Here is a 20,955-nt window from a genome sequence, read left to right on the forward strand (position 1 = left end):
ACTTTCTGTTGCCATGATGCAAACAAGTATCACCATAGCATAAAATGATTACCATGGTTTTAAAATTAGTATAAAGGGAAGGAACAACCAAGTTTCAGAATTGTGCTCTAAGAGTACCTCACGCAAGAACAGCCAAATGTCAATATTCATAACCTTATAACAATTGAACAGGCATTTGCTGGTGTAATATAATTTTGCCTAAGTGTGTTCCTCTGTCTGTACACAGTAGGAGAAGTATTAATTTTTAAACGTGCAACAGCAAACATGAGTTAAAATCTGCTCAGATTTACAATTTGACATGAACCCACATCAAAAGATGAAGATCATTTTAATCCATTCTGAAATAAGCATACAGTTATAAAATGTTTATCAGATAAACTATAGCTGCCATTTTACAAGTAATCAGTGATATACCTATTTCAAGTCATCATTGGCATACTAAAAATGATTTCTCACTGAGTGTATCCTGAAAATTTGCATCTCATAAGGCAAATCATTAGCCTTTAGAGCACAGATGTTCTCTCAATCTTTCTTCTACATGGCCCCACATATGATGTTTTAATAAACTACTTTCCTAAAACTTTCGTAAGTGTAAGGTTTTCTAAGGTTTAAGGAGAAACTAGGTAAAATATGTTTTATATTTTAACTATTTTACTTCGAGGTGAAGTGATTGGTTGAAATTGGATGAAAGAAAAATCTGCAAAATGTACTTGTGTACTACTTCAATTTTTTTCTTCAGTCTTCCAACTGAGAAATTCTCCAGTACGTTTGGTGCAAAAAGTGAAGGATGCAAAAAACCTCCCTCCATTATACAGGGCTTCAAAAGCAAGACAAAGGTGAAATTATTTGTCCAAATGTACAGAAGAGGCAGACATTGTTAGCACAAACGTTGATTTAAGAATATTCAGTAGCACAGGGAAGCATAATATTTTCTGTTTTAAAATACTAAAATGTTGTAAAAGAATACTGAATTACACTTCTCTGTAACTGAAATATAACTATTTTATTGAAAAACTGATATTTAAAATCAGAAAAAGTTGAATACTAGTTGTTCTTAATTGTTCTCCTATTTTAGAAACCCATAAGGAGAAAAGGAGTCCTAAGGCCATTTCAACATCATTTCTGAGATATGCAGAGATCAAAAGTCTATCACAGATAAAAAATCCCAGAGTAGTACCAGAATGGAAAATTCAACAGTAATGGAATTTTACTGAATTCATTTACCATTTACAAATAAACTATTTCTAGACAGTTCCTTTGACACTGAAAAATTGCAAACCTAAAGTCTTAGTTCAGTATACCTTTACAAAATGTAAACTTGGAATAAGTTCACTGCCTTTGATACACGACATAGGTCAATGCTGACTGCATAACCTCTATTCCTCCACACTGTCTTTGCTTTGTGTTAGCAGAACTTGGCAAAACTTGACTATGCTGTACAGTCAAAATTATTTTATGGGAGCCATGAATCATTAGCATAACACAATCTTTTTCCAAATTCATGAGAGAATCCTTGCACTGTTTCCTTTCAGAAGGAAATAAATGTGAGAACGTATTTTTTATACTATTGGATATTTCTAAAGAGACAATCTATCTTACAGTTTCATATAATGTAATGAAAATTAGATGACACAAGAGTAGTCATACTTCTCAATAGGCAAAATAATTTCTGAAGATGTATGTTCTGCTTATAACAAAACATGAAAAAGTGCATTAATTAATCTCACAGCCATGTTGAAATCAGATTTGCATAAGGAATGTTTGAAGAGGTCTAACTTTTCCAGAATGTACCTCTGAAAATCCAGAAAGTAAATAAATTAAATCATGGTACATTAAAACAAATTTAATTTTGAGGACAAAGTACTCTGTCCCTTGGATTCCATGTTTACAAAATGTGGAGCAATATGTAAATAAAAAAAATGACAAATAAGAACCTCAACAGATTATTTATCCTTCCATGTCATACATTAGTTTCTTCTTCAGAAATCTAGAACGTCTCTATACTGAAAAGCGTACATGAGAGAGTTCATGAAGGTGTGACTCTGAAAAAACTTATCAATATTGGTTCTTATCAATGTTGTTGCAATTCACACAAACCTTCCTTTTTGTCTTCTGCAGCAATCTTCACTTTTGTGTCTGTTATATCTTTGAAAGAGGCCAGAAAGAGTACTACATCTCCTTTTTCATTCTTTATAGGAACAATATCCAGTAGGCACCAGAATGAAGACCCTGCAAGGATAAAGAATGAATTTAATTCAAACAGCTGTCTTTTAGCAGAGAGAGGGGAAAAAAAAAGTGAACTGCTAAATCTACTACTAACGTAATTCTAAAAAAAAAAAAAAAATCTTATTAAGGAGGTCAGTAATCAGGGAATCACAGATGTTCAGCTCATGTAAATCTCTTTGCATCATTGGTTGAATCTCAGTAATACTGCTTTCTCTAGAAGCGAGGCATTAATTTAAATGCAAAATTTATCTACAGGGATCATTAATAGAATTTAATGATGCTGCTTACTCCTCTGAAACCGTGCTTCCCTTTGAACTCTCAACTGATGTTGCTTATTTTACTGGAATAACTTTCACTTTGTTAACTTGACATCTGAAGCTTCCATGTTTACTATAGAATCATTCTACCTTAATCATCTGACTTGATACTCATTAAAATCTCTTGACAGAAGACCTGATAGTCAGAGCATCATTCCACTAATTCAAAGATATTTAAACTAATCAGACATCAGACTTAGAACAGAAATAGAATTAACTCATTGCATCTTAGAGATGGTGAGATTTATAATATCACACACCATCTGTAAAATTAATACCAGCTATCTTCCTTGCTGTCTATAACATTCACCTTGCTAAGATTTAAGATAGACAATGCTGAGTTTGGCAATATATCTTAATTCATGTCAAACTTCCTCTGCCCACACCTGCTAGATAATTATACTGCTTAAAATAAATTGTTATTGTCACTGATTGTGTCACATGTCCTGTGTGCAAAGTATGCTGTTGAATTCCAATGATATCATTCATAAGTTTGCTGTTAATGCAGACCACTCAGAACAGAAGATAATGAATGCCTAGGTGCTGGTAATGTACCGGAAATATAATGGAGATCTCAGCTAACACCTAAGATCCCAATCCCATCCATTCTGGGATAACTCAGCCCAGTGCCAGGCTTTTGTGTTTTTCAGTTTTCAGGTATCAACATTAACTACCTCCACCCACCATCAGCCTACTAATATTTATATGTTATAGAAGTACTGCTACAGCATTACTTTTTTAGTTTTAAATTTCTTTTTTAGACATGTCTTTACACTTCCATAATCATGTTCCTTCCCAACATGCTACTTTTGGCATTCATGTACAAGCCTACTTTAATTCCTAAAAGGAAACAGGAATAAGTTCCCTGGACCACTGCTGTCACAATTAACCACTGCCAAATGATCAGCTGAGCTTTAGAGGGGTCCTTAGGAAGAGCAAGCAGATTAGTCACTTTCCACTCTGTTCTCTATCTTCTGAACACACCAAGATCACAATTCAGCTTTCTAATTTATATTTTCTACTAGCAGTTCCCTGACTGCCCGTTGAAGGCTGTAGGCAAGCATGGGAGGTGAAACAGCAGCTTTCCATTTGAAGGGCCACCATAGTTGAAGGTCCAAAAGTATGCTTCAAAGGAAATTCATCTGGTCCTCTCCATCCTGGTCAAACTTTCCAAGAGGCAGACAGGCAGCTTTGAGAGTAATGTTACTAGTTCAGTCATCAGGTAATGCTTCCACTTAAGGTATTTAAAGAAAGGGAGAATTGGGAACAGGAGGAAAGTTGACTGAGGAGAGAAAAATCATGGGAAGATGCAGACTGGCTTTATATTGGGTTTAAATATACTCATTTTGAGGTAGAAGACAGAGCAAGCAAAGAAGCCCTTTTAAAAGAAGGTAGAACTGATGTCAAAAGCAAGATATTTCTGCTGTTCCTTTTTCCATTTTAATTTTCTGTCCTTAATTTTTTTTTTTTTTTGTACAGATTTGACTCTTTTACCAAAACTTCTGGGAAAAACTGCTCAGTGCTGTTACTGTCAGAAATGTTACTGAGAACCACCCCTCTATCAATCTGAAGTGATGCATTCAAGCAGAAGCAGAATTAAGCAATTTTACTTTCCTGCTTAAAAATAGAATCACAGATGTCTACAGAATATCATTATAACTCTTAAACTGGCCAATTTCTTTCTTGTAAAGTTACATTCTGCCTGGCTACATTCTAGCAGTAGTTTCAGCTGGACAAGAAGTCACTCTCAACTCCTTCTTCTAAACAACACCAATAGCTACAGTGTTCTTTTAAACAGATGTTGTAATCTCCTCCTGAAGTAAAGCATATCTTACTCTTTTCAATTGTTTCATGTCTTTTCTATACACACACATACACACAAATTAGTCATTAAGGCTGCTCCTGGAGAAAGTTTTAGACATCAGCCATGTTCGAACAAACCTAACTCAGTTATGCTAAGAAGCACACTCGGTAATACTATCGGAAACGATAGATTTGTAGGTTTAGAGAAGTTATTGTTATGGTTCATCATTAGAAATAGAGACAAATCCATTTAATGTTTCATATTTTAGTGCATTTCCTCTTTTCTATAATCAAAGTGCATTTGAATTCTTTGCAGGTGAACACCAGTCACTGAAATCATTCCACATCCTGTCATCATTTAATGTCATTTGCTGTTTCTCTTCAACCATATTGTCTCTCGTTATCTGCACTCATTCTCCTTCTCCTCCTCTGTAAATATGTCTGAAAATATTTTGACTAAGCAAAGCACATATAGATAAAAAAAAAGTATGCACCACTAAAGAAAACACATATCCAATACATGCACAGGCTACTTCTCTCCTGAAGAGTTCCATGCTAGTGCCCTGCTAGTGCCCTGGAGCTGTTGATCTTGGCACTACTTATACACTCAATCTTCAGAAGTCATAAGTTCAGCTTGTTGTTTTGTTTTGTTTTTTTGTTTTACTGTCTTTACTCTGAAAGAAGCAAATGAATATGAAGTACTCTTCAGGACTACAGGAGATGATCCAGTTTAGGTCAGGACTAGGTCAATACGTGCTTGCACTCTATCAGGAACAGAAGTGTGCTATCTTTCACTATTGAGGAGCATTCTTGGAAAAATATACTGATCCAATACAATCCGTTACATAGCTTTTACTGAAAGCCAGCATCATAATTCTATAAGCCAAAAGAAGAACTTTCTACTCATCAAAAAAAAAGTAGTGCCCTCATTTGTTACAATTCTTTTGAGTGCACTCATCTGTGAGACAGAATTTCCTTCCCTGCTTCAGATGGTGCATATAAAGGTCTTTGGTATTGTCAAAAGTCGTCTATACAAGAAATTTCTTTTGGAGGTTTATTTATATACAGACTCTCTTTATTGCTCCGAGCCACCACTCTTGGAGAAAGAGTCTAATCTTTCTCTTGCATTATGAACTGAAGGTTCAAAATATATTTTAATATCCTCAAGGCTTATAGAAGCACATCACAGGAAAGGACAAAGGAGACCAAATGAAGCATAATCTTATCACAAAGCAATTTGGCTATAGTCCACCTTCTACATATACATAAAAAAAGAGAGTGCTTTATGGTCACTCTCTCAGCCACCCTTTTTACCTTGCCTCTCTCCGACAGCTAGAAGTCTGTCCTCAGACTGAAATAAAAACAAAGGTCAACAGCCCAAGGAATTTAAAAGGGAGATTTTATACAAAACCCTGCCATCAGAATGCAAATAGCCTTCAGAGGAAAGCATTCCTTTCACCAGAAAATAAGGCCTGCTTAAACCGAGGAACAGATTCAGACCATTAGCCCGATTGATGAGCTATGTGTACTCAATGTACAATAATATTGAATCTTTAGTGATGCCTACCCTAGACAATGCTCAATGAAATACTCAGAATGGAAATCTTTGGTGGATATTTGGGTATTGCAGAGGTATCATAATATAGAAATGGAATAGGACTATTGACAACCAGCTTATTTAATTCCTTAATAAAATAATTAAATGCTGCATCCATCTCCTCAAAATTTTAATTGAGCTTTTCCACAGTAAGTTTCTTCTTAGCCACACATATTCCTATGAGTTACTTAGAACCAGTGATACTGATGCAAAGCTATGTTCTCCTTTTGCTCTAGAAAGCCTGGGAGTAGATTTGTCCGGGTAGACACGCTTAAGTCTTCCTTTTTTTTTGCCATGTGTCAACCATCAGTGGTTATATCCACTTCCAGACCTTCACTTCCTCAGGACTTTGCTTGCCACACCACTCCCCAGCCAGACACCGAGCTGGCTTGTAACGCCCCTTCTGTCACTCAAGGGCAGGAAAGAACAGATGAACAAATTCCTGTGATTCATCTCCACCTCTCTGTGGTGAGAAGAGGGATTAAGATGCATAGCTCTCTCATGAAGCTCTGCATCTGCACATAACATACTAGACTAATCAAATGAAATATTTCATAGTCTAAGAAACCAAGTACCTGAAGAAAAAATAGAAAGTGTAAATGTGTTGTGTAGTAGATACACAAGTCTTGTGGCCCAAAACAATCACTCTTCAAGTAATAATTATCATGATATATATGCATAAGAGGGCAGAATTAGGCTGTGCAAGACATCATAAATCTGGCACATTTCTTTACATTTCAGTACTTGACTTAGTAAAATAAATGTTCTTTTAAGCAGATGCAAATAAAGCCTGTAAAAAAAAAAAAAGTATTAAAACACACCACTCTATTTCCAGGGATTTGTTATGCACGAGACAAAGATAAAAATATGTTCATATAGATAACTGTAATAACTTGTCAATAAGGTTGATGCTAAATCTTCAGCATTACAACACAGTCTTAGTTATAGAGTTGCTAATTGTTAGCAAAATAAACCTACTGCTGGATACAAAAAATTGCCAGAGAAGTTTTAGCCTGATCTTTTCCACTTTTGCACTGCAGAAAGTGTGGAACCCAAGACCGACAGATCAGGACGCCGAAGATTTTGCCTGGGCAAACCAAACTGTCTCTTTCATTGTCGTATCCAAAGATTCCCAGCGTCACTGATAACACTTGGTTTTGAATGTTCTGTGGTTTTGACAAGGTGTCAACATTTTGTTGAAGAGAGAAAAGTGCAAAGAAAACAATGCTTTAAAAAAATGCAACTGAACTAAACAGAAAAGGGAATGGAGTTGGAAGAAAAGTATAGCTATAATTAGAATACTTTCTTTCTTGTAAATATCACATCTTTGACAATGATCAATTAACACAGCTAATGCAAGGTTTTGCTGCTTTAAGCAAATAAGCACCTCAATCTTCTCCATCATCTCTGCAGAAATCACATGTATGTGTTAACAAAATCTAACAATTTTTTCCTTGAATTATGCTACTGCAGATGACAGCCTGTGTGCTACATCCTAGTGACAGTCTTTCATCTGATGATATTACAAGAAAATTGACAAGCATACATATGGGCTATCAGGTAACTGACTTACATGGTCACTGACGGTTGTCCCAACACTTTCATGGGAGTAATAAAGGCGGCTCAAGAACTTGTTTACCCAGGTTCTGGATGGCCAACAGATCGTGCTTGCATCCTGCAAGTAACTCTCCCTACAAGTTTTAAGTCAATGTAAATCTATTCCAAAATGTCTTAAACCAGAATATGGTGGTATCCCAAAAACTTGGTAGAGGAAAAGTCATAGGTAAGATACTTTAATAACAAAGTAAAAATTGCATTTCGGTATGAATAAGTAGGTAAGTGTTAATCCTGTGAAGCTGATTTAGAAACTTTCATTAAAAATATCCTTGCATCCCTCTGTGTAGGCTATAGAGTACCACATGAAAATATTCAAATCTATCACATCTCATCAGGGAATGTGCAAATCCTCCCTCCACGTGTTTACACTCTCTTTTCCATGCCCCTATGCTCTGCTCCCTCTACTGCCAGGTAACTCAGTGTCATGTTGCCTGCATGTCTATCTTTTTCTGAGATCAATGCCATGATGGAGAGAGGGACGGTATGTTGTAAGAGGAGACACTTTTCAGCACAGCAATCTCCTATCCTTGCCTCTCCTACAAACTGCCAGCATTAAGCAGCGAGAGGCTTAACTCACCACCTCAAAGTCTCCATTTATTACTATGTGGACACAGACTGCCTCTGTTATGGCAGCTCCTAGTTTGAGTGCGTGACTTTTCCAACTTTAGTGTTCTTTACTTTTTTTTTGTATGCAACAGCTAGTGTAGTCTGCAGTGCACATTTTATGTGCTCCAGCACATCTACATTTCAGGTTTGTTTACTCAGCTTTCCTGTCTCTCCTTTTATAACTCCACTATCTTTCCTATTTAATGAAACTTCATTTCAAAATCCTGTAGTTACATTTGAGTTTTCATTGAGCAAAAGCAGGGAAGTTAAGCAATATCTGTTAAAACAATATGACATTCTATCCTTATGTGTACTACTTTTTGTCTGCTTTAATTTCCTTTTCCTATCTCCATCCAGATTAGAAAAGAAAACTGCATTTAAGTAGATAAGTACTTCCCTGATGTAATACATTTACCAGGATACATGTATAACAATTAGCAAAATACGAAGGATTATCTAAAAACTCAGTGAAGTCAATGAAATGCTTTCTGTTTAAATGTGAAAGGCTTCAGGCAGGGCAGATTCATTAATATTAGCAGCCTGCAACTTACTTTCCCTCTAAGATCATTACACTTTCATGGTCATAATATTACAAGGCATTCAGCATTTGTCAGCTAACTCCTGGGAAAGCACTAATTGAGGCAGTCTATTTACATAAATAAATATCCAATATCTATAGTTAAAGTGAAAAAACAAAACAAAACCAACAAAAAAAAACAAAAAAAAAATACCGTTTATTCTGTATCTTCACAGAATCACAGAATGTTAGGGATTGGAAGGGACCTCGAAAGATCATCTAGTCCAATCCCCCTGCCGGAGCAGGATTACCTAGACCATATCACCCAGGAACGCGTCCAGGCGGGTTTTGAATGTCTCCAGAGAAGGAGACTCCACAACCTCTCTGGGCAGCCTGTTCCAGTGTTCGGTCACCCTCACCGTAAAGAAGTTTTTCCTCATATTTAAGTGGAACCTCCTGTGTTCCAGCTTGCACCCATTGCCCCTTGTCCTGTCAAGGGATGTCACTGAGAAGAGCCTGGCTCCATCCTCATGACACTTGCCCTTTACATATTTATAAACATTAATGAGGTCACCCCTCAGTCTCCTCTTCTCTAAGCTAAAGAGACCCAGCTCCCTCAGCCTCTCCTCATAAGGGAGATGTTCCACTCCCTTAATCATCTTCGTGGCTCTGCGCTGGACTCTCTCTAGCAGTTCCCTGTCCTTCTTGAACTGAGGGGCCCAGAACTGGACACAATACTCCAGATGCGGCCTCACCAGGGCAGAGTAGAGGGGGAGGAGAACCTCTCCTGACCTGCTAACCACACCCCTTCTAATACACCCTAGGATGCCATTGGCCTTCTTGGCCACAAGGGCACACTGCTGGCTCATGGTCATCCTGTTGTCCACTAGGACCCCCAGGTCCCTTTCCCCTCTGCTGGTCTCCAACAGGTCTGTCCCCAACTTGTACTGGTACATGGGGTTGTTCTTGCCCAGATGCAGGACTCTACACTTGCCCTTGTTTTATTTCATTAAGTTTCTCCCCGCCCAACTCTCCAGCCTGTCCAGGTCCCTCTGAATGGCTGCGCAGCCTTCCAGTGCGTCAGCCACCCCTCCCAGTTTTGTGTCATCAGTGAACTTGCTGACAGTGCACTCTATTCCCTCATCCAAGTCATTAATGAATATATTGAATAGTACTGGTCCCAGTACCGACCCTTGAGGGACTCCGCTAGACACAGGCCTCCAACTGGACTCTGTCCCATTGACCACCACTCTCTGGCTTCTTTCCTTCAGCCAGTTCACAATCCACCTCACTACCCGATCATCCAGACCACACTTCCTCAGTTTAGCTGCGAGGATGCTGTGGGAGACAGTGTCAAATGCTTTACTGAAATCGAGATAGACCACATCCACAGCTTTACCATCATCTATCCACCGGGTTACGTCCTCATAAAAGGCTATCAAGTTGGTTAAGCATGACTTCCCCTTGGTGAAGCCATGCTGAGTGCCCCTAATGATCCCCCTATCCTTGATGTGCCTAGAGACAGCACCAAGGACAAGTTGTTCCATCACCTTTCCGGGGATGGAGGTGAGGCTGACCGGTCTATAGTTACCCGCGTCCTCCTTCTTGCCCTTTTTGAAGACTGGAGTGACATTCGCTTTCCTCCAGTCCTCAGGCACCTCTCCCGTTGCCCACGACTTAGCAAAGATGATGGAGAGTGGCCTAGCAATGACTTCCGCCAGCTCCCTCAGCACCCGCGGGTGCATCCCATCAGGGCCCATGGATTTATGGACGTCCAGATTGTTTAATTGGTCCCTGACCCAGCCCTCATCTACCAAGACAGATTCCTCCTCTATCCTGACTTCTTCTGGGGCCGCAGGGGTCTGGGGCTCCTCAGGACAGCCTCCAGCAATATAGACAGAGGCAAAGAAGGCATTCAGTAACTCCGCCTTCTTTTTATCCTCTGTCTCCAGGGCCCCCACCTCATTCATCAGTGGGCCTACATTGCCTCTAGTGTTGGCTTTACCTGCAATGTATTTGAAGAAGCCCTTTCTGTTGTCCTTGACCTCTCTTGCAAGGTTTAATTCCAAGGAGGCCTTAGCTTTCCTAGTTGCCTCCCTACATCCTCTGACAACAGACCTATATTTCTCCCAAGTGGCCAGCCCCTCCTTCCATGATCTGTACACCCTCTTCTTCCACTTGAGTTTGCCCAGCAGTTCCCTGTTCAACCATGCAGGTCTCCTGGTACCCTTCCTTGACTTCCTACCTGCTGGGATGCTCTGATCTTGAGCTCGGAAGAAGAAGTCCTTGAATGCTAAACAACTATCTTGGACCCCCTTACCTTCTAGTACCCTGTCCCATGGGATTTCCCCTAGCAATTGCTTGAAAAGGCCAAAGTTGGCCCTCCTGAAGTCCAGGGTTGTAATTCTGCTAGCTATTCTGTTCCTGCCACATGAGATCCTGAACTCTACCATCTCATGGTCACTACAACCAAGGCTGCCCTCAGCCTTCACCTCTTCAACCAGACCCTCCTTGTTAGTGAGGATAAGATCCAGCAGCGCTCCTCTCCTAGTTGGCTCATCCACCATTTGCATCAGAAAGTTATCATCAATGCACTGGAGGAACCTCCTGGACTGAGGATGGCTGGCTGAGTAGGCCTCCCAGCAAATATCAGAATAGTTGAAATCCCCCAGGACAACCAGGCCCTGTAATTGCGAGACTGCTCTCAGCTGCCTGTAGAAGGCCTCATCACCCTCCTCATCCTGATCCGGTGGCCTGTAATAGACACCCACAACAGTATCACCCCTGCCAGCCTGCCCCTTAATTCGCACCCACAAACTCTCAACTCACTCCTGATCTGCCTCTGGACAGAACTCAAGACATTCTAGCTGCTCACTCACATAAAGAGCAACTCCACCACCTCTCCTTAGTGGCCTGTCTTTCCTTAACAGGACATAGCCATCCATGACCACATTCCAGTCATGCGAGGTGTCCCACCAAGTCTCTGTAATTGCCACTAGATCATAGCCCCCCGACTGAACACGGATTTCCAACTCCTCCTGTTTATTCCCCATGCTGCGCGCATTGGTGTACAGGCATTTCAGGGAGCGAGCTGAGCACACCGATTTCACCCCAGGGGGATGGGAGGCCTCCTGGTCTACCTCAACACTAGAGCGTTGCCCCAGTGGTGCAAGCCCAGCTACTACCCCATCCCCCTTCGAATTTAGTTTAAAGCTCTCCGAATGAGCCCTGCTAATTCCTGTCCCAGATCCCTTTTGCCCTTACGACATAAACCTTTCCCATGTATTACGGTCACGCCTGGTGTCTTATAAAACCAGCCATTATCAAAGAACCCAAAGCCCTGCCTGTAGCACCAGTCTCGTAGCCAGGCATTAATAGAGAGAATCCTACTATTCCATCCCACGTCATCACCTGAAAATGGAAGGAGGGAGGAGAAAACAACTTGTGCCCCAGACTCTTTCACCAGCCGTCCTAGGGCCTTGTAGTCTTTCTTCATCCCCCTCAGACTACGGGATGCAGCTTCTTCCCCACCTGTCTGGAAGATCAGCAGGGGGTAGTAGTCTGTGGCCTTCACCAGGTTGGGGAGTTTCCTGGTGATATCCCTGATTCGGGCTCCAGGCAGACTGCAGACCTCCCTGTGATGGGGGTCAGCTCTGTATATTGGGCCCTCAGATCCCTTTAGGAAGGAGTCTCCAACCACTAAAACTCTTCTCTTCTTCCTTGTGGAGGAGGTAGCTATACACCTGTGTCCTGGTTTGGCCCAAACCAGGCCAATTAGTCTTAGAGAAATCAAGGTCACTACTAAATTCCTCACTGCTTATGAGTGAAGAGCTGAAGGGGGCTCGCACCTGCAGGGAGGAGCAGACAGGGCAGGTGACCCAAGATTGACCAACAAGGTATTCCATCCCATACACGTCATTCTCACTTTCCTATTTATCACTAACCCACCGCCTCCTAGAGGTGGGGCCCAGGAGGGAGGGGCCCTCCTGTCTCCCACTGATTGGTACCAGCTTTGCCAGTTCTCCAGTTAAAAGCCTGCAGGTGTGATGGCAGGGGGAGCTACTGCATTTTCCCCTCTGCCCATGCTGGGGGGAGCAACTCTGCCTGAGGAGGATTTCCAAGCTCTCGATCTTGGTTTTGTATATATTTGTATATATTTGATTATTTCTATTATTATTATTATACTCTTTTTCATTATTATAGTTTATTAAAACTGTTTTAACTTTCCAACCCATAAGTCTCTCTCCCTTTTCCCTTTCCCTTAGGGTGAGGGGGGAGAGGGTTAACAGAGAGTGTCTGCCACTGGGTTAATAGCCGGCCCAGCTTTAAACCGTGACAGCCTGTCAGGTTTTTCTGACTGTGGTGGGACCTCTGATATAGGTTGCCTCTCCACCACATCCCCATTGGACTGGCTGTATTCCACTAGGGCTTCATGTCTATTTCTCAGAGGCACCTGTGGAGGCAAAGTAGGCAAGGAGGGCACTCGCCTTTTGCCACAGCCATAGACTTCCCTCCACTCACTCCTTTCTTCTAGGTTATTGTTTTCCACCTGAGAGGGGCAGAGTACAGGGGTCCCTCGATCCTGGGAGCTCTCCGGCAGGTGCTCCCATTTTTGTTGCAGGGAGGGCAGAGCCTGGCTCCACCAGTCTATCTCCATTTCAGCCTCCCGAATGCTCCTAAGCCTTTCTACTTCTGCTTGAAGCCTTTCAACCTGGCTTTGCAGCTGTGCCGCTTGGCCAAGCAGATCATCTACCTGCTCACAGCGCACACAGCCCCCTGACACCACAGAGACGCTGCAGCATTCCCTGCAGCCTGCAACCTGCACCATTGCCTCCTTCCGTGGGAGCTCTGTCTGGGTTCCCACATCCATTTTGATCTTCTTCCGCCGGGTGGAGACCATGTTCTTTCACTGAGCTGGGAAATACCTGTTGGTGCCACCCCTGGTTCACAGCTCCTTGGCGCCTTCCTCACCTTGTGCACTGGGAGGGAGTCAGCGCCCTCCCCAAGGAGCTGCAAACTGCTGTGGCCTTCCCCACCCTGGGACACACCCACTCACTGCTGACTCCCCCTCTCCCCTCTGGGCAGGGACTTTATCACCCGATCGACAGGGGGTGGTATTACGCACCCCCCCTCCTGATTCGTTGCCGGGAACTTCCGGGTCCAGGGGAAAGCAGCTCGGGGCTGCTGCTCGGGGCGCCCAAAGTATGAAAACCACACGGTACAGCCCAATCTCGCCTCGCCCCGCACTGACCTCAGTCACTGCTGCTGCCGCTGTTGCCGACTGGCCCATCTGTGTATGGACAGTTTCAGAAATAGGCTCAATCCTTCCTGAGCAGTCTAGTCTTTACTTTCTTCCATTGAATTCTGCTTTTTTCATTGCTTTGAGTTGAGCAATCCCAAAATGAGCAAAGTTTGCTTTCACTCAATTACCGTATTTTTTGAAATCTATTGTTCGAGCTGTGTTTACAACCTATGGTCCTTATTCCTTTTGGATCTTCAGAGCTCCTAATCCAATATGTAGATGTAATCACAGCAGTAAGTATGATTTCCCAGTCTACTGAGGGATGTACTTTTGTCCCTTGGAAAAAAAACCCAAGAAATTTTCTTAAACCAGGGTGGTCTCTCATATGTATGTATGTGTGTGTGCATATATATTTACATATATACACCTATATATATGAAAAAACATGTATTTATACACACATTTTTTCATTTCTCTCAGTTTCTCCTTATAAGCTACCTAATCTTTTTGAAATTGTGTCTGATATCTTGACACCAGGAGGGGGTGTAGTCCACATTCATCTGAACACAACCATGTTTTCAAATGATGTTATTGTGCTTTTAAGCTCATTATTTTATTCTCTTAAAAAGAAGCTTCAGAGATGACACAAAATTTCCTGTAAGCAAAACCACAGCAATACCAAAACAGACCACTACACTCGTAAAGAAAATTTTCCACTTTTTCAGTTTCAAATAACAAGTGATAACAATATTAACAAAAATATCTTCATGCAAGATATTTTCATGACCCTCATTCTGGTGTCTCTGGCAGTGGCAGCCCCTAGAAATGGAAGGTCTGGAGTCTGCAGAATGGGAGGTCTCCCAGTACTGGGAGAGGTTCTGGTCGCAACCTCATGCTTATTCATAAAGTTTTCTACAGACTTTACATGGACAAAGAGTGGATTCTGCTGGTTAGTTGTCCACTTACATTGCAAAGCTCCATTTTAGAAACAGATCATTTATTTTCCACTGCTTTTTTCCACAAGGTTAGGTCAGAAAAGTTTTTTTGCTTAACAAGAATATCAGTGCCTTTGTGGTTCCTATCTATTATTTTAGCTTTATCTGTTAATATTCATCAGCAGTTTTAAGAAAGTATGAGGAATTTCTGTTGAGCCCATGATTCAAGAACTTTTACCTGCACTTGACGTGCTACCACTGGCACCTTTCTGGAAGGAAAGGGCTAAAGCTGGGACCTGAGAAGGGGTCAAATCGTGGATCTGGATTGATACCTTCATCCCATCAGGTTTATGTTTTCTGTACAGAAGGGTTTTGAAACACACACTGAGGAATTACATAATGCTGTAGAGAGGATTAATCTTCCCAGTTCACCACGTGAATCCATGTGAGCACATGCTGTAAACAGACTCTGAGCCTGCCCATTGAAAAAAATTATAGTAACCCTACCAGTTGGAAAGTAGTAGGTTTTAACCTTCTAATTACTTAACTGCTCTATAAAATCAGACTGCTTTTGCAATTCCCTAGCGAAATCAGTGAGAGGGTTCAATAGACAGTGCTAACATGAGCCTACTGTTGCTATTCCAAAGAACTATGGAGTTAATGCAAGAACTTGTTGCAATTGTCAGCACAAGAAGTGACAATTAGCCTACACCATGATCCAGTACATGGATTTGGGGATCATGAACAAAGTAAGGAAATGCCAGCAGCAGGGAGGCAGGTAGTCATCAGGAGAAATGGTACTTCATTTTTTCTTTAACCAAAGAACAGCCTAACTCGTGGTGAAGCACAGACACACATGTCAGCTTTTAGCTAAAGTCAGATTTAAAACCCATAAACATAAAAGATAGCTGATCCGCAGCCTCAGTGTGGCCATAAAATTTCGAGAAAATTTGAAGAGAAGAGTGACTGGTCTGATGTAGTACAAACATCTCACTGCAATACAAATACCTACATCTCTTCCTAAAAATAGATGTATAAAAAGTAGCATAATGAAATATATCTTAAAAAATAAAAAAGTGCACACAGCATTACTAACAGTCATTTGTATTAAGTGCGGCTGGAAGCCCAGGGTGCCTGTGTGAAAACACTAATCTGTAAGCAATGAAGGGCCCATCACTTCATAACAATGCAGTAAGCAGCAGGAAACTCTCATACAGATTTATTTATTATCAATGTTCCTCTAGGAGAACAAATCTTTTCTCAGTCAATTATGCTTTTAATAAATCACTTTGCTATTGAAAGAAGCTATTAGCCAATGTCAATGTGAGTGCCATCAGAACAAAGTATCAGCTCTGTCAGTTAGTAAGTCTTATAGAAGCCTCATTAAATCACAGCAAAAGGTCTCAGATGTTTTAGATCACATTGCACACAGGGGATTTTACTGCCTTTTTTTTTTTTTTTTTCTAACTGAAGTTCATCCCCTTGTTTTGTCTCCTCACAGGCTTTTGCTGACTGTTTCACATGAGGCTCTGCAGAAGTTCAGCCAGGACTTTCTGGAGGAGCAGAAGTCTGCCTCGTCTTTCTCTTCCGCTGCAGAAGCTGGGACTGTCTCTAAAACATCCACACAGTTCAAGGCTACACATTACTTTTCATCAGAGGCCATTGGACAATCGAAGTGTTTAGAGAGAAAAGGAGCCAAAATATTCCCTCTTCTGTGAAATAGAGGAAAATAAGGACATGCGTTCTGTCTACATCCACAATTATACTGCTTTTTAAGAGAAAGACTTCCCCAAGATCAGTGAAACTTCCTAATACCCACTGAGCTATATGGAAGGGGGGAAGAAAAAAAAAAATAAAAAGGGAAAAATTGAAAAAGGGAAAGAAGAGAGGAAAGAAAGAGTGGAAAGAAAGAGAGGAAAGAAAGAGAGGAAAGAAAGGAAAGAGGAAAGAGGGGAAAGAGGAAAGAGAGGGGAAAGAGGGGAAAGAGGGGAAAGAGGGGAAAGAGGAAAGAGAGGAAAGAGAGGAAAGAGAGGAAAGAGGAAAAACAACAAAAACAGATACAAATTATTGTATATGGCTCAAGTAATTGCAATTAGCTGTTACCATCACATTATTTTTTCAGTGTTGCTTCCTCTTTTTATTCTCCTCCTCCTCTATTTTGTACTATAATTTAGGTTGTGTGAGCAAACCAACTACAAAAGCTTTTTAGCTTTCTTATTTTTAGGCCACGTTTTTAAGGCAGAGCAGCAGTGGAGCAGCAGTGTGGTCACGTTGCTATGAGTTATCCTGCCAAGCAACTTGTCAAGGGACTTCCTCTACATCAGTAACTAGATGTGACTAGAAAATTGATGTCTCTGTATGGAATTTTGAGTTTTTTTCAATTAGAAAATTCTAATAAATGCCTCTTCTCTAACTGCTAAGCTTAACATTTCCCAGAAACATGGTGGATTTCAGGAGATTATTAAAGCAGGGAGGCAGTTAATATTAAAAAGGTACCATACAATTCCCATGTTTCAAAATGTTACAGGATATTTTTAGACAACCATTAAAAGTAGGTTTTTAAAATTCTTGTTGGAAACAAGGGATACCATTACTGTAATGAGCAAAATACTTTTTGTAGAGAAGAAAAGCTTTAAGAAAACATAATTCTCTTTCATTTTAAAGGAAAATAATTTCCCTTAAATTTTTTGATAATTAATTAAATCTTCTATAATTGTAAATAAGATTAAACTCATCATCTAAAAAAAACTTTCTTTGCTTAACGCAAGTCATGCATTAACTGCAAATAATGTAATGGAGCCTTTATTATCCTGTAGCCACATTATTCTACTGCAACCATGGCAGAGGCTGTAGATGATGTCTCATGGCTTGAGGCTTATTTCATTTGCCTGTGGCTGTCATTGCTGCTCATGTAAGAACACTATTACACCTAGACTTCAAATGGCCTTTTGCCTGATGATATCCAGTAACTAAGTAAGAGGCTCTGACTGTCACCCTTTCTCCGCTCATATTGCACTCATCTGAAATAATACCTTGGTCCTGAACTTCCAGATAAGGATACAGAGTTATTAAAGCACATATTCTCCTATACTGATGAGAAGAGCCAAAATACCTTGATTTAATCATACTGATTCTTGAAATTAAAAAATTAAGAAAATAACTGTATCATGCTTTCCTGACCTTACAAGTTACTTAGCAAATCTTTAGGGGCCAATAACTACAAGGCACATGCCTAAGACACACCTCAGAAAGTGGTTAAATCAGTTTAGTCATAGAAGATGACAGTGTCCCTTGAGTCCCCGTGGTCTATCACAGATGAAGCAAACTCTGCTTGCAGCCAAGTCCTACAGCAATTTGTAACAGTGGTCCCAGCAACACCCACTCACTGCAGTCCTCTTACAGCAGGGATTTTTAATTGCCCACAAAAGCCTACACAAACAGCCCTGTTGCTGGGGTGCACTGATACAACGGACACCGCACTGAAGCCTCTCACGTCCTCAAGTCAGAATTGGCCATCACTGATTACATAGTGTTTCACACAAGTTACACATACACAGAAAGAGGCCAACTTCCTTTCAGTGAAGGAAGGTTGTAGGACTACTGCAGGTCTTAAGAGGGTGTGTGTAAGAACAGACCTCTTCTTAAATACTACAGACTGAATTTTGTGACATAGGAAATGAGTCTGATGGGGTCATAAGGGAACTAAGGTATGACCTTCTCAGCAGCTGAAGATGGAGAGCTTAAACTGGACAAAGTCAATGATTATAGGGTTTATTGTAGCATCATCTTAAGCTGTAACAGAAAAGGAAAAAATACACACTGCATCTTATTTGTATTTCAGTTTGGGGGATTGTTTAGCTACATGTACTTGCTGTTGATAAATTTCTGCAGTGGTCTAGCAGGGAGAAAAAGAAGGGCTTGTCTAAATGTAGTTCCTCAGTATAGTGTCCATCTGCCTTTAGATTACTCTAAAAAAGAGATCCAGGGAGTGAATTCTTTTCTCACAACTCACTTGAATTCAAAAAGATTACTTTGCATTTCCATTATCATATCTGACAACTTAATTTGTTGCAGATGTTTTGAAGAAAGTGTAGAAATGATAAGAGAAAAAAAATAATTTAAAAAATCAGCTTCTAAGTTATATCATTGTAAAACTTTCTGAAGAAGGCAACAATCATGAAATTCCTTGTCTTTTAACAGTTTCCTTTTCTGTTTGTCTTCAAAAAACCAATACAACTCTGATGAATAAAAAGTTAGAAACTGACTGAGGAACTGAAATAACCAAAATAAATACTGAAACTATGATGAAAAGTGTATTTTGAGTGGGATTTTCAAAAGACATCTCCCTCTGAAGCTGCTGTTGCTGCTGCCACAATTCTAATACTGCTCTTTGCTAACATGGCAGAAAATACCCTGGATGAGAAGGTACAGCCAGTTTACCCTGTTCTAAGTGTTTGTTAAAATGCCAAAAGGAGAACACACATAGAGAAAAGCTTACTACATTCACATCAAAACTAGTAAGAGCTTTAAGTCCGAAGCATGAATCACTACTTGTGTAGAATGAACAATCTAATTTAATGATAAAAACTAAATCAGTTTTAAACTGAGTTTAAATCAAATTCAAAATATCGAAAAATGTGGCAATAAAGAAATCAACCCATATTCAGTTTTGGAAGCTTGAATTTCTTTCCCAAAATATAAGACATACATGAAAAAAAAGTGATTAATTACAAATTTCAAGCAACTACATTTTAGATCAAATCCAGAAGAAGAAACCAAGAATAAGTTATTGTGTTCATACATCCATTTCCCTAACAGCCATTTCTTATCATAATGTTGTACTCATTATTAAGCTTAAAAGTGTGCTGAAGGACGTCAGTCTACTCTCTGAGCTCAGAATTATCCCTGAAGCTGAACTTCTGTCCCTGAAGTTATCCCTGAAAGTGTTCAGTTAGTCTTGCAGCTAGGCCTACAGAACAAGGCTGTACAGCAGAATAGTGGACTAAAGTCAGATACCTGGTTTCACTGTGACACCCTAAAGTCCTTACAGGACACTGAAATGTAACCTTATGACAACTACACATTGCTAGTTACTTGTCTCACACTGACCCATATTCCTGGCATTACACTGGGCATTAGCCCAACTGACAATTATTTTCAATCTCAGGTAAGCCTGAATGTATCCATACAGTCATTTCGGGGCCATTATGCCCAAAGTCCTTACGTCTTAACATATTCTTAAAATGTTTTTCTGCAACAAAGACAACTTTTTTTTTTTTTTTTTTCTTTTTTTTTTTCTGCCGATGTTGAATAAGCCTAACAGCTTCAGAAGGTTAAATTTCCTTCTGGGGAAAAAAACCCCACAAACCCACAACATTTAGCTTTACCAAACTGATTTACCAAATTTGGTGTCTGCATTTTGCAGCTGTGTTGAAAATACAAGATTATTTTTAAGATTAATTTTGCTTTTATTCAAGAACAGTCTTATGTTATTTTAATACCTATCCACTTCTGTTTCCCAGTAGTACAGAAATACATGAAGATGAAAAATATAATAGTCAGTTTGGGAAATTTATTTGTACTCAGAAAACGTCTTGGAATGGCTTCCAGTCAAATTATACACAGGGATGCAAGCAGGATGAATTGTGGGAATTCTTTTCTCCTAAACAATTTCTCTTTATCTATTTATCTGTGGTTCAGCTACTTCCGTGATAAGCAAATTGACCTGCAATCTCTTTCTGCCTGCATTAATCATATCTATTATAGGTTTGAAGCACCCGTTCATAGTGCAAAGGAATCACAATTTATCATTCAGGACCAAGACAGTGAAATGAATATGTTAGCTTTACTTCTTTCATTTACATACATTGAAATCTCTTCTCTCTGTGCTCTCTCATCACTATACATTACTGGAGAGAAGCAGCTCTTATCCTTCCAGATTAAAACAATTTTTTTTCCCTATATTCAGACATGATTTACAAATTTGAAACTACTTTCTTTGAATAACCTTCCTCAAACATGAGTTCAAGGAACTATGGGAGTCTCTTCTAAATGCTAAAAAACAACAGCGAACAACAATCGTTCCCCTGCCCAAG

The 20,955-nt window shown here is 40.1% G+C and overlaps 1 protein-coding gene across 1 annotated transcript in view; it reads right to left on the bottom strand.

Annotated features, from left to right (window-relative positions):
• The window catches only part of KCNH8 (potassium voltage-gated channel subfamily H member 8), a 219,754-nt gene that overhangs the window by 124,015 nt on the left and 74,784 nt on the right, over positions 1-20,955 (bottom strand). Inside the window, exon 3 of the mRNA XM_068404849.1 lies at positions 2,098-2,229. Within this exon, the coding sequence (XP_068260950.1) occupies positions 2,098-2,229 (132 nt within the window). The remainder of the gene's footprint in view (positions 1-2,097; positions 2,230-20,955) is intronic.

This window comes from Nyctibius grandis, chromosome 7, assembly GCF_013368605.1.
Source record: "Nyctibius grandis isolate bNycGra1 chromosome 7, bNycGra1.pri, whole genome shotgun sequence".
NCBI classification, from domain to species: Eukaryota; Metazoa; Chordata; class Aves; order Nyctibiiformes; family Nyctibiidae; genus Nyctibius; species Nyctibius grandis.